This window comes from Mauremys reevesii, linkage group 4 (genome assembly GCF_016161935.1).
Source record: "Mauremys reevesii isolate NIE-2019 linkage group 4, ASM1616193v1, whole genome shotgun sequence".
NCBI classification, from domain to species: Eukaryota; Metazoa; Chordata; order Testudines; family Geoemydidae; genus Mauremys; species Mauremys reevesii.
In genome coordinates, this window is record NC_052626.1 from 95,509,805 (window position 1) to 95,522,557 (window position 12,753).

Here is a 12,753-nt window from a genome sequence, read left to right on the forward strand (position 1 = left end):
GTGCTTTACAACCATCAACCAATTCATTGTCTCACCCCCTTATGAGCTAGGTAAAGTTATTTATGCACACAGCAAAGCTACCACCAATTGGTGTGACAGCTTGCTCCGCCCAGGGCCGCCCAGAGGATTCAGGGAGCCTGGGGCAAAATGGGGGCGCTGTGGCGCTTGTACTCACCTGGCAGCAGTCTGGGTCTTCGGCGGCATTTTGACAGCGGGGGGGGGCACTTCAGTCGCTCTGTGTCTTCAGCAGCACTGAAGGGCCCACCGCAGCTGAAGACCCGGAGTGACTGAAGGGCCCCCCGCCGCAGAAATGCCGCCAAAGACCCGGACCGCCGCCGGGCAAGGGCTTGAGGGGCCCCGGGCCTATTGCCCCACTTGCCCCCCCTCTGGGGGCAGCCCTGGCTCTGCTGATTCTGTTCCCTCAGACAATAACAATAAGGTTGCAGGTCAGGATTGAGGTGAATGGATAGAGCTGTATGTGGAAGCCATCAGCATCTGCCAGCACCATGCTTTGCTCTGAACAATATTCTGAGTCTCATTTTCATGAGCAGGAAGTTTTGTGTGATTTACATGCGATCTATGACAGGGGTGAGCAAACTTTTTGGCCCAATGGCCACATCTGGGTATGGAAATTGTATGGTGGGCCATGAATGCTCATGAAATTGGGGGTTGGGGTGCAGGAAGGGGTGAGGGCTCCAGCTGGGTTGTGGGCTCTGGGGTGGGGCCAGAAATGAGGCATTCAGGGTATGGGAGGGGGATCAGGACTGGGGCAAGGGGTTGGAGCTCAGGAGAGGTTCAGGGGTGCAGGCTCCAGGCGGCACTTACCTCAAGCAGCTCCTGGAAGCAGCGACATGTCCCTCCTCCAGCTCCTATGCGGAGGTATGGCCAGGTGGCTCTGCGCACTGCCCCATTCGCAGGCACTGTCCCTGAAGCTCCTATTGACCCTGTTTACTGGCCAATGGGAGCTGCGGGGGCAGTGCTTGGGGCAGGGGCAGCATATGGAGGCCCCTGGCTGCCCCTACATGTAGGAGCCGTAGTGAGGACATGCCCCTGCTTCTGGGAGCTGCACAGAGCAAGCCCCCACCCCACTCCCCAGCAGGAGCTCGAGGGCTGAATTAAAATATCTGAAGGGCTGGATGCGGCCCCCCGGCCTGTAGTTTGCTCACTCGTGATCTGTGAAAACTTTCCATAGCCCGCTAGTGTATTGTAACCCCTATTTTCATATATCTGCGTTGTAGTAACTTTTTCTTGCAATCATATTCACACGGAGAGAACTGAACTTTGTCCAATTAACTAAGTGCTTTGATAAGAAGCCAACTCCTTCGTCTTAAGTAACATGGGCATGGTGACTGATGTGCCTAGAATACCAACACTTAAAAGCTCAGGGAAATTTTTCAGAAATGTTGAAGATTGTATTTATTTGTTTTAAGTGGCATTTTAATTAGGGATCAGGTTGGTTTTGTGGTAACTGCTACACTTTCAGATACTGGACCCATATAACATGGTACAAAAGAGAGGCACACTAGATAAAAGCAGGTCATGTCTCTGGCTACAGCTTCCCACACAACTCCTCCTCCTTTTTCCTGCTTAGAAGTGTGCTGTGGCAGTATCTTACAAGCGGTAATAGAATGTCTATGAGACACAAAGACGAGTGCGGGGATGGCTTAGTGGGAAGCCAAAGGTCTACATTTAAAGCTGCAGCAGTGCCAGTTTTTCTATGCAGAAAGTGGGAGACTGAGGGAGAAATCCTGGTCCCATTGAAGTCACTGGGAGTTGTGCCATTAACTTTAATGAGCCAAGATTTCACCCTGAGTGTTGTTCACATATAGTATAGATTTCACATCATCATGGAGCCAGCAGAATCTTGTCTAGTCTCCACACCCTTCATCTCACCAGTTATTGCTACTAGTTTTTGGAAATCCCCATAATAGGATGAAAAAAAAGAGAGTCCTAAAATATTACTACATGTTTCCAGGAACTCACTTCAGCTCTTGGGAGAAGTAGCTCATCAACCCATAGAATAAACACCAAATTCTTGAGCTAACTAGCATGGCAGCATAAGCTGATAAGGGAACATAATTATTTATTTCAGATGCATTCATTACATTTGAATTTTGAACACATCACCATTCCTTTTGGGATCAGGGAGGCTTTTCCTTCATTGCCTAATGGCTTCAGTATTCTTTTCAAAAATTGCTCTGTTGCTTCAGGAAAACAAAATAGTTAAGGGGGTTTCCTTCTATTGCTACATCGCTGAAGTACTTGCTATTCCCTGCTGAATACTTATTTCCAGATGCATCAGCAGGGAATGCTTCAGGAGCTGATTTTCTAAGTTCCCAGTATACAGAAAGTTGGCTAGATTTGGGGAAGAGGAATTACACAAAATACATTTTTTGAATATTTTCAATGCAACAGCTGCAATTTAAGTGATACCAGGATTAGACAATAGGAGACTGTCTCCAAGCTATCAGCTGACAATCAGGCGATTTTAACCCTCTGCCCAAATAGCTTAGAGTTTTTGCTTTTAACTGTTAGATGTTTAATAGATTTATTGAGATTGGACCACTCCTGGGTTGAGATAATCAGACTTGATTATCTTCTATTTCTTATAGCCGCTCTTCAGTTTTTAGGTGCAAGAGGTCATTGTAAAACTGCATCTCGTTCCTGGGTTGCATTGGATGCTTCACACAGGCAGGCTTTGTCCCTTTTTATTATGGCACACAGTCATTTAGAACTGGGTCAAGCTGCTTCACTGGTGCAGTAGAGCATGGCAGATTGTAGATGAACGCAAGTTGAAATTTACCAAGGTTAGGCCATCAGTGGGTTATTAAGTATGTGTCAATGGAAAGCTGTTAACATCTGTTTCGGTTCAAAACAGCAGACAGAACCCCCCCTTCCCTCCCCAAGCACTTATGGCCTGCATATACATTCAATGTTTAAAAAACTTACCCATTCACCTGCAGCTGTGATCGGCGGGTAAGCGTTGAAATGGAGGATATAAATGGACAGAGAAACTATCTATGATTAATTAATATGGATTAAATGTGTTTATCAGCTCTTAAAAGAAGTAGGAGACAGAAACTGAAATACCTGATTAGATAAATAGTCCAGTATCCTGCATTAGTCACTGGCCAGTACCACATGCTTAAGAATAAAGTATTAACCCCACTCCCCACCCAACCAAGCAAACACATACAGAGACTGGACACAAAGTGCAGCTACAGTGGTTGCCATTAAAACTTGATATTTGCAAAATATTACTGCTGTGGAAAATGTAGACATTTTAATGGTAACAGATAGCCTTAATCAATTTTTCAGTTAAAATTTACAAAAACAGAGCACTAATGGTGCAGGAAAAGATTGCACAACAATAGACATTTCTTAATTGTAACCCTCAAAACTACAGATTAAGAAATAATCTCAATTTTTGCACACATAATTTTGTGCTCCGATGAATTGCAGGTGCAAATATTAAAACATTTAACTATTCATTTGTGTCCACACATCATTACTCATCTAACTGCTAAAAGTATACAACACATTTATTTTCTATCTGCGTAAATGGAGGTCGGGTTGAGGCCTGGCTGAAAACGAGGCTCAAAGGGGCAGATTTTCAAAGGCTCAAACAAATGTTAGGTGCCCAACTTCCACTGAGTTTGAGCAGGAGTAAGGTGCCAAAGTGCCATTTACACTTTTAAAATCCACTCCTAAGGGCCAGATTTTCAAAGGTAATTTATTTAAATAACCTACTTTCCTTTTTCTAAATTGCACTAGATGTCTATTAGCATCTTTAGGCCTGTAAATACCTTTCTAAATCTGTCCCTATGTTACTTTTGAAAATGGGTAGGCTTAGGCTACTAAGTCACTTAGGTACCTGGGCAATTTTACTTTCTAATTTCTAAAATATGTAAAAAGAGTGATTTCCATGCAGATTAAAATAATGCACCAAACACTTTCATTTTCTTTATTTTCAATCGATACTGTATGAATACAAAGTTTCTAGAAAGCTACAAAAATTCTACCACTTTATCAAGAAGGCATCAAAATGTGTCACGTTGCAAAGACATGAAAACACCTGCAGTAACCGACACAAAAATAGCATTTTTAGAGTGATGAAATAATTGCACTTAACTGTCATGGATATTAAAGTTATCACACATATGTACCGCAAAAGCTAGAATACATTTTTTTTTTACAAAGCACTTTATAAAAAAATTCTCTGCACACAAAACCTATAATTTTGATATTACTATCATACTAAAGATAAAGTCACTTTAAAGCCAACACTTAAAACATTTTTAAACAAAAAAGGTACCAGTACCTACACACAGACAATAACAAATACAAGATTACTGTACTGCCAAGAGGTTTGACTGAAACTCCTTTTGAAAGCTTCTGCAAATATGTTAAAAAAAAATCTGAGAACATTCACTTTTATCAGAGCTTTCCCTCCCTGTCTAATCAAGAGGTACTTTATCATCAAAAGGCAGGTTCTACATCAAAAGTTACCAGCAGCAGTACAATATTAAAGTAACCACTGACCATATATGAATATGCTTAAGTCACAAACCCAGTTTATACACATTACACAAATAAACATAAAGTGAGAATTCCATTAAGTCATTTACAAATGTGAACAAATGCACATGGCAAAAAAACCCAAAACTGTTTTACATAAAATGTACTGATATTGAAGAATTAAAGGCTATTCAGGTTTTTAATGTTATAAAATTCTTTTGTCTTTTTTTTTCAGGCACATATTGTATTTTTTGTCTGCAGTCAAGAGCCTGAAGCAAAGAGGCCCATTAAAAAAAACAAAAAGCAAACACACACATTTTGTAAGGAGGTAACAGGGACACATCTTTTCTTTGTCAGCTGAGTGCATTTAAGAGTTAATTTACACAGTAAAACTAATCACATGATCTCAGCAAGATTGACCTGAAAAGTTAGAGACCAAGATCTCCCAAGTATTTTTTGAACTCTGAATTACCTAGCCTCAATCTTTTCAAGGAGGTTAAAAAAAAACATGAAAGATAAGGGGAAAAAAATCATCCTGAGAAACTGGAATCTACTACCATGTATGTTGAGTGACTGGGTACTACACGTATTAATGTGGGTCATGCTAAACATTACATCAAACATTCCTGGGTCTGAATGATCCAGTAGAACTTGATGGAAAGCAAGCATGTCTAGCAATTAGAATGGGAAAATAAATAGAAACGAATCAGCTTGTCAAATGTTATATCTGACATCTATTTGTCAGTTACTTGCATTTAATGTTAACAGACACCCTTTTGTTCTTTCATTAAGAGCATATAAAACAGTGAGTTTGCTGAGTGTGGAGCTATTGCCAAACTGAATGGCTGTAGCTACAGCAGAAGGGGAAAGTGGGGAAACAAGCATAAGATGTGTAACTTCTTTAAAATAGTGGTACAGTACCTAAATAAATCATTTTGGAATTCAAGTAAGTAAAACTACATTTGTTAGTAGTAGTTTTTTGAACTGCCAAAAATGGTACCATTATTCTTATTTGAGCTTTTGTACAATGAGATAGTGAATAATAGGATTAAATTGACTTTGCAATAAACTATTGTTTATCACAATTGCTATCAAATCTTTCTCCCAGCAATTATATTTAATAACTGTAAACACATGTTGTACTTTTGGGGGCAAATCCTCTTTACCTTATCCCAGCCTCATTGAGTTCAACAGGGCTATTTGTGTGAGGAAGGTAAATGAGATTTAGACCTTGGGGTGGTGGTGGTGGTGGTGAGTTTTTTAGAGACAGGGCACTTGAATTATCACAATATTTACCACAGAGTGTCACAATATTTATATATAAAAAGTTAATCTTAGTTTTCATCAAATATTTAAAATTCACATTAAAATTGTATTCACAACTATATAATCCATTTGCCAGCTTTTGGTTTGGCTGATATTTGTTGTTCTTTTTATTTTTTTTTTAAATCTTGCTCCTCTTCCTGTCAATTTCACTTCTAGTGTACACTATGGCCCCAATTCACAGAATGTGTCAAAAGCAGACACATTATTTAAAGGAGCTGCCTTTCCTGCACTGAGACAGTGCTTGGAAAAAAACAGAGTTTGGAATGGTGCTGCACGCAGTTTTCCATACAGCACCTTCATCTCTCAGTGCTCATGCTTAACATTTTGATGCTAATAAGCACATGTCAAATTACATTTACTTCAATTAATTTTTCTTCTGTACTTTCATCTCAAATTTTATGCATCTGACTTTCAGAACACTTGACTTTGTAAACAAAATAAGTGCAAAATTAGGATACAGAAGAAACCTTCACAGACACTGAAATATTTATCAGAATAGAATAATAAAGTCACATTTATCCACTGTCTGAAATTCGGTCGTTTATATGGACGTCACATTACTCAGATGCAAGACTGGATGAAAAGATGAAAAAGGTGAATCACTGATCATTTTTATATTATAAACAAATCAGTCACTGGGTTACAATGTTGCAAATCTATGTCAAACAGTTAAATGGCATATAGATTATTTTCCAGCATTATGCAATCTGGTGATTTGCAAAATGACATTAGCATAAATGATGCTCTTTCGTGAATGGAGGCCTGTAGTTTTGACTTATTCCAATAAACCAAAGGCATTATGGTGATCACTTAATATTTTTGGTCTCTCTACAAATAGTCGTTATTATGGCAGCACTTTTCTAAGCTGGAATTTCAAACCAAAGGCACTTTCATGCTAGAGTGCAGAAGAGTCACAAATAGTTAAGTATTTGGTCATGAAATTTAAAAAGGCAGCGTTATTAGTACAATTCATTTTTCACAGAAAACTATGAAGTTGTAACCTTTCATTTTGGTATAGACATTTCATTGTGTAATAATGGGACTGACTTATGCTGAAGGTTTAGACCAAGTAGTCAAAGAGCTTCTTTGTGGAGGGGGAAAATATTTTTTTTAAAACGGAACCAATTAATAAAACAACATATAAAATTGATGTAAGAGGCTAAAGGTATTTCTAATACAACACTAAGGCACTGCATATTGTAATGCTTTGGCAGCTCTGAATTAAAAAGTTCCTAGAAAAAGTAACAGTAACAAGATAAATTCTTCCAGCTTACAAAAGAGCTCACAGTTTACAGGCAGCCTTTTGGACTACACACTCCACGATATACATTTGAAGGACTTAAGGCTTTTAAGAATGAACACGTGCAGGGTTTAGATAATTTACATAAGTGTAAAATAAAGACAATGGAAATCTTTCTCCTAACGTTACAAATGTGAACACCAATAAACACTGTGACTTTTTATACCCTATAGTTATGACATATGTAATGTGCCAGATTGTATAAAAAAATCTGTACCTGGTTTTGCAAATTGAATTCTATATTTTATACTCCTCAAAGAATTTGTTAGAAAAAAAATCCATCAAAACCACGATTCAAAAACCTAAATAAGAGACAAACTTTAGAACAAAACAAAAGAAGTAGTTTTTGACTTGTAACACCAAGTGCTTAGAATAAAGAGCTACCGTTAGGCTGTTACAATACAGTGCTTTTCTTGATGTGATTGTTAGTGTTATAAACGTATTAAGAGACCTTATGACATGGACATCAAATTTTATGCTTCACAGAATATAAACAACTAAAAGATTCATCAGCTCTAATATCCTCAAGTGGATAATATGACAGCTAGACATCACAGCAATCACCCACCTTTTATAGTTAGACAGATCAGATGTTTTATAGCCTAAGGAATTTCAAACCCCTCCCCCTAGATGCTGGCCCCTTCCTCTAATGTAAATCCTAACAGTATTAAAGATTAACACAATGAAAGGCAAACATTCAACAACTCATAACTTGCTGCACATTACAAATACTGATTGCTCTTCTAGCCAGTATACTGACTAAGAATATTAATCTATATTTATGCGGCTATAACTGAGGGCACTTTTTAGAATGACAGTGTCATAAAAATTAAAACTGTAACCAATATATTATACCTGGGGGCAAATTCAAGGTTCTAATTACACATAGGCACATGCCTGAAAACTGCAGCTGAGAAGAGAACTGTTGAACACATTTCTGTGCCCTACTCATGGCTCCCCAAGACTTACCGAGCCCCTGATAAATGTGGTTTTTGGATGTCTGCAGCAGCCATGCATCTTATCTTGTAACCTCTGTGTGATATGTCCTGTTAGGATCTGTGGTTTGCCAAATGGATTGCATTGTTTTAGCCTAATTATTTCCCATTATAACCCATTCCTCCTCCAAATACTTTTAATATCAATGTTGCATGGGGCAGTGAAAAGGTAGTGGTTGAATAGATGGCAGAGGGGAAGAATCTGAGTAATACTAAGGATAGGCTGTGCCAATAAGAATCAGAGAACATGGGACACGTGTGTATCCCAGAAAACTATTCACACCTACCACACTTTTAATCCTTATTAGTATTAAAATCTCTTCAATTCACTCTATAATAGAATCTTCTCTGAACTACCTACTTTTCAGTTTATTAATCAGAGGGATGAACACTGCACATCTGTGTATTCTGGATGTGAAAGGCAATCAGACCCTAAGTGGTATTGATGGCTGTCCTACATGCCCTGCCTACTAGTACTAAATGCACCATGTCTTGTTTGAGGCTGGAGACAGAACTGGGATAATACATGTGCCGGAACATCATGAAGAATGAGAAAAGGAAGAACATAACCCTTCAAATCTGTTTTGCCTGATGATGGTTGTGATTTTCTAGCATCCCTACGACATTAAAGCTGATGAGGCTTTTACTGGCCTATGTATTCTTCTCTCAACCACATTACTTTTTCTAGTTTGCAGTTTACAGATTATTTGCAATGCAGTAATAATGTCAATTGTTTCCCCCTATGTTTGTTAATTTCGGTATTGCAAATTTTTCGCTCAACAGAAAATATAGTTGTCCGTATAAAATATAACTGCACACACAAGACTACATACAATGTAAGTCTAAATTTTCAGTATTTACCTACTTATTGCAAAATGAGCCATCATTTTTTCATTAAATAATCAGATTTCCATATTAGTACAACAAAACTTTATATTTTTAAAAATACACTAGATACGTTAAGTATAAGGGTTGATGTTCTCTTTCTCTGCAATACCTGTTGGAAAGTTTAATGAATTAGAAGATTAGTTTTAACATTGAGAAAAAAAATACAAAATTTGCCTAATTTTAGGACCTGCTTGTTTCTATCAGGCATTTCTTAAGGCTATATTTATCATTTGGTTTCAAACAGAAAAAATGTTTCATTTTAAAAAATAATTTAGTGAATTACATTCGTCCATATCTTCCACTCTAATTAGTTACAAAGATAATTCTATAAAGATTATTAACTTTGTGTACTAATTTACAGTTATAGTTAAAGATTCATTTCAATTTCACTTGCATCGTAAAATAAGTATTTAATTTTGGAAAAAAACAAAACAAAACCCTAAATAAATTCTTATAAATGCTGTAAGTTTTCCCCATGGCAAATGCTCTGTCTTACATTTTTCTATCACAATTAAAAATAAGCCTCCACAGACAAAGGCATTAGGTTCTTAGATACAGTCTTCCCAAAGAACTGTCGTTTACAAATTTGAAGAACACTTAGTTTTAGACAGAATTTTTTACAACTGTACCAGAATTTCACAGCTACAATTATATATGAACACATTAAAAATGACTTCACTAAAACAGGATTTAGAAAAATGTGGGTGAAAGCCGGGCCAGAGGCACTGCCACTTAGTGTTGAGGTTTACAGTCTGTGTTTTTGATAAAGAAGTATAATGAAGTGTATATATAAATAACTGCTCAGTCCTTTACAAGCCTGTAGATGTGATGTTGTGCTCCATGTTCACTGTTCGAAACTTCAAATACACAAGCCATGCAGAGTAGGGTTTCTTGTGTATCCCTGTTTGTTACAACCTGGGGAGGTGGGGGGAGGGAAGGAGAGAAAAGGTAGACAGTCGTGTTATAAACTTGGAAAAAAGGATTTGCACTAAAAGATATTGTAGCTTGAAAAGAGAAGAAAATATAATTGTAACTTGGTGTTTCTCAAATTTTACAAAGCTGAGCCCCACTTTAGGAAAATGAAATTGACTATACCCTTTCCAATCTCAAAATGATCTTCATACTGTGCTACTCCTCTCCTTTCTTACATGCTTTCATGAGCACTGAAATAGTTAACAATATTGACATTTAAAGTATCACCACTGGCAACTAAATTAGCACCCACTGAAATGAACTGGAGACTTTACACTACAGAGCTTGTGTTTCAGGCTCTCTGCAAATTAAGGCAAACATCGCTGCACTGTTTATACCAGGGTTATACCTGTTTTGAGGGTTTTCTTTGTAATCATAACAGCTAAAAACATATGGAAAAAAGTAAGCTGGAAAACAACGGAGAGGTCTCACCCCAGCTAGCCTTTTGTGTCCTCCTACAGGACTGAGACCCCACTTTTGGGAAACAATGCATCCAGTTTTTAGACTAGACTCTATCACTCTTCCTCAGGTTGAATAGGACCTAACTCCATGAATAGTTCTACTGAAGTCAATAGGACCACTTGGCCTTGTATAAGTAAGCATTTCAGAGTCTGGTCCTTAATTTCAAAGTTAATTGACCCCTGCCAAAACAGAACATAGTTTAGATTCAGTCAGTAAAGAATAGTGAATGCTTACCAACAAAATTGTAAAATTTTCCAATACACTGTTCATCATATATTTCTCTGGTAAATGCTTGAGCTTGTGTATGAAGTTGATCATATATTCACACATTGGAGAGCGGTTTATTCTGTACACAAACCGGCCATTCTCAAACCTTGCATATTCTGTCTAAATAGAAAATGAAAAACATTTTAAGAATATTTACCAACAAACATATTTCTACAGTGATCAATAGAGAGAATGCAAAATGTTGGGTTGGTTCTCTTTGCTGGTTTGGACACAACAACATGTACGAAGTGGAGTTGTTGATCTGAAATGCTAGCCTTATCACACAAGTCTCCTTCCATAGCCTAATTTAGGGAATTATATATTGGGTATGCAATCTGGATTTATTTCCAAGTTTATAATTTTAAATCACAGAGGATGAGGCCTGTATAAGATAGCTCTCAAGTGAGAATAAATGCATTGAGAACGAAACTTCACAGCAAACTTGATCTTCAAGGATTTTAAAGCAGTTTAAAGATGACTGGGTACAAAGGAAGCAAGAGGGGGTAATTTTACCCACATCTTAATGTTATATTTTAATTACTATATGACTCGCTAAGCAGTTGTCTGCATCAGAGGAAAAGAGTCAACTGTGATGGAAGGAAGGAGAATAGACTAGTACCTGGCCCAACAGATCCCACTAAGGGGATGGGTCTGTGATTCAGTGCCTTCCTGCCCTCCACCCCACAACTATCTATTGTCATGATAAATAGTTCTCAATGGCTGGCTGGACTTCTTGGGCTGCTGACTTCAGCCAGGACTGGGATAGTGGAGGTGATGCCAGAAGTTGTTGTTCTTTGGTGGTCCCCATTTATGGGGACCACAATAGCAAAAGTAGGGCCTGCACAGCAGCCACTGCCTCTATAAATGCATAAATTACAGCTGTAAACTGGAAGTCACTGTGCAACAACTGCAATGTAGCTAACAAATGGTGGGGGGGGGTCGCTACATTAAACACAAGGTACATCATTGTAACATCACAATACAACCCGCTCACCCCCAATACCTAACCAACTAAACTATACAGTGCTGTGCCTTTAAAAAAAAAGAAAAAGCAGCCATTGTACCCCAAAGATAAAACAATGTTGCAAACTTATTTTTCATCCAAAGGCCAATGGTGTCTGTAGAAAGTGTGCATTTCACCAGGTTAAATGAATGTGGGCAGGGAAGAAACCCATCACACTACACATTTCTAACACCCAGAAATCTAGACAGTGGGAGCTGCTTGCCATCTTAATAGGGTTCCAAAGAGGTTACAGGTCTGGCCAAATGTGGGTATGAATCGTCATGAGAGTGATGCATCCAGCTGAAAATGGGAGAAAAATAAATTTCTGCTTCATCGCTCTTGCTGGGGAGATGCAGGAATCAGCACTGGCGTCAGTTCCAGGCTCCCCAGCTGAAGGTACATTGCTGTGTTGCCAGTGGTTGCCAGGGGAAGGATGGAAAAGGTACTCTAAGTCAGTAAGTAATTAGGATTTTACTTTCACTAGTGTCACCCTAAACACAGTAATTCAAACTAACCTAAGCACTATCAGGAAGGAAAACATTCCTTCAAGAAAGATTGGAGGAGGGTAGGAAAGTGAGATAAGAGGATTAAGTAAAATGAATCACAGTCAATTTTCCATTTTGTACTGCCATTACATTGGCAGAAATGTACTGTATAATAGCATGAGTCAGCAGAGTAACACCATCCAGAAGTACATCCTACCTCTACTTTTTCTACTACTTGCTTTCCAAATGAGCAGACTTTGGTGGAACAGGTGATTGTCATATTTTCTGAGCTCTCATATTGACTAGTTACTCCATAAAATGCTCCTGTATCATCTTGAATGTTGCAGTTTAAGTCAGCCTGTGGGGGAAAGTAACAGATGTTGAATATTATCTTTGTCATCTAGCAGAGCCATAGTAATGAGCAGTAAATAACTCTCAGCCTACCTCTTTTTCCCTACCAAAAGTGGGGAGGGAAAGAGGCAAGTCTATAAATATAACTACCACAGAGTTAAAGAGAGAGAAAGAAAAACTCAGGTG

The 12,753-nt window shown here is 38.3% G+C and overlaps 1 protein-coding gene across 7 annotated transcripts in view; it reads right to left on the minus strand.

Moving 5' to 3' along the window:
- Positions 1-3,932: 3,932 nt before the first annotated feature.
- TEAD1 (TEA domain transcription factor 1) overlaps positions 3,933-12,753 on the minus strand; it is a 151,523-nt gene continuing 142,702 nt past the window's right edge. For 4 of the 7 annotated variants that reach the window (XM_039536327.1, XM_039536328.1, XM_039536325.1 and 1 more), the window contains 4 exons: positions 12,434-12,574; positions 10,696-10,848; positions 9,841-9,942; positions 3,933-7,446 (listed from right to left, as the gene is read on the minus strand). In XM_039536327.1, the coding sequence (XP_039392261.1) occupies positions 7,426-7,446; positions 9,841-9,942; positions 10,696-10,848; positions 12,434-12,574 (417 nt within the window). In that variant the 3' untranslated portion in view covers positions 3,933-7,425. Of the gene's footprint in view, positions 9,943-10,695; positions 10,849-12,433; positions 12,575-12,753 lie in introns of all 7 variants that reach the window. The other 3 variants (XM_039536329.1, XM_039536330.1, XM_039536326.1) reach the window with 1 other exon arrangement.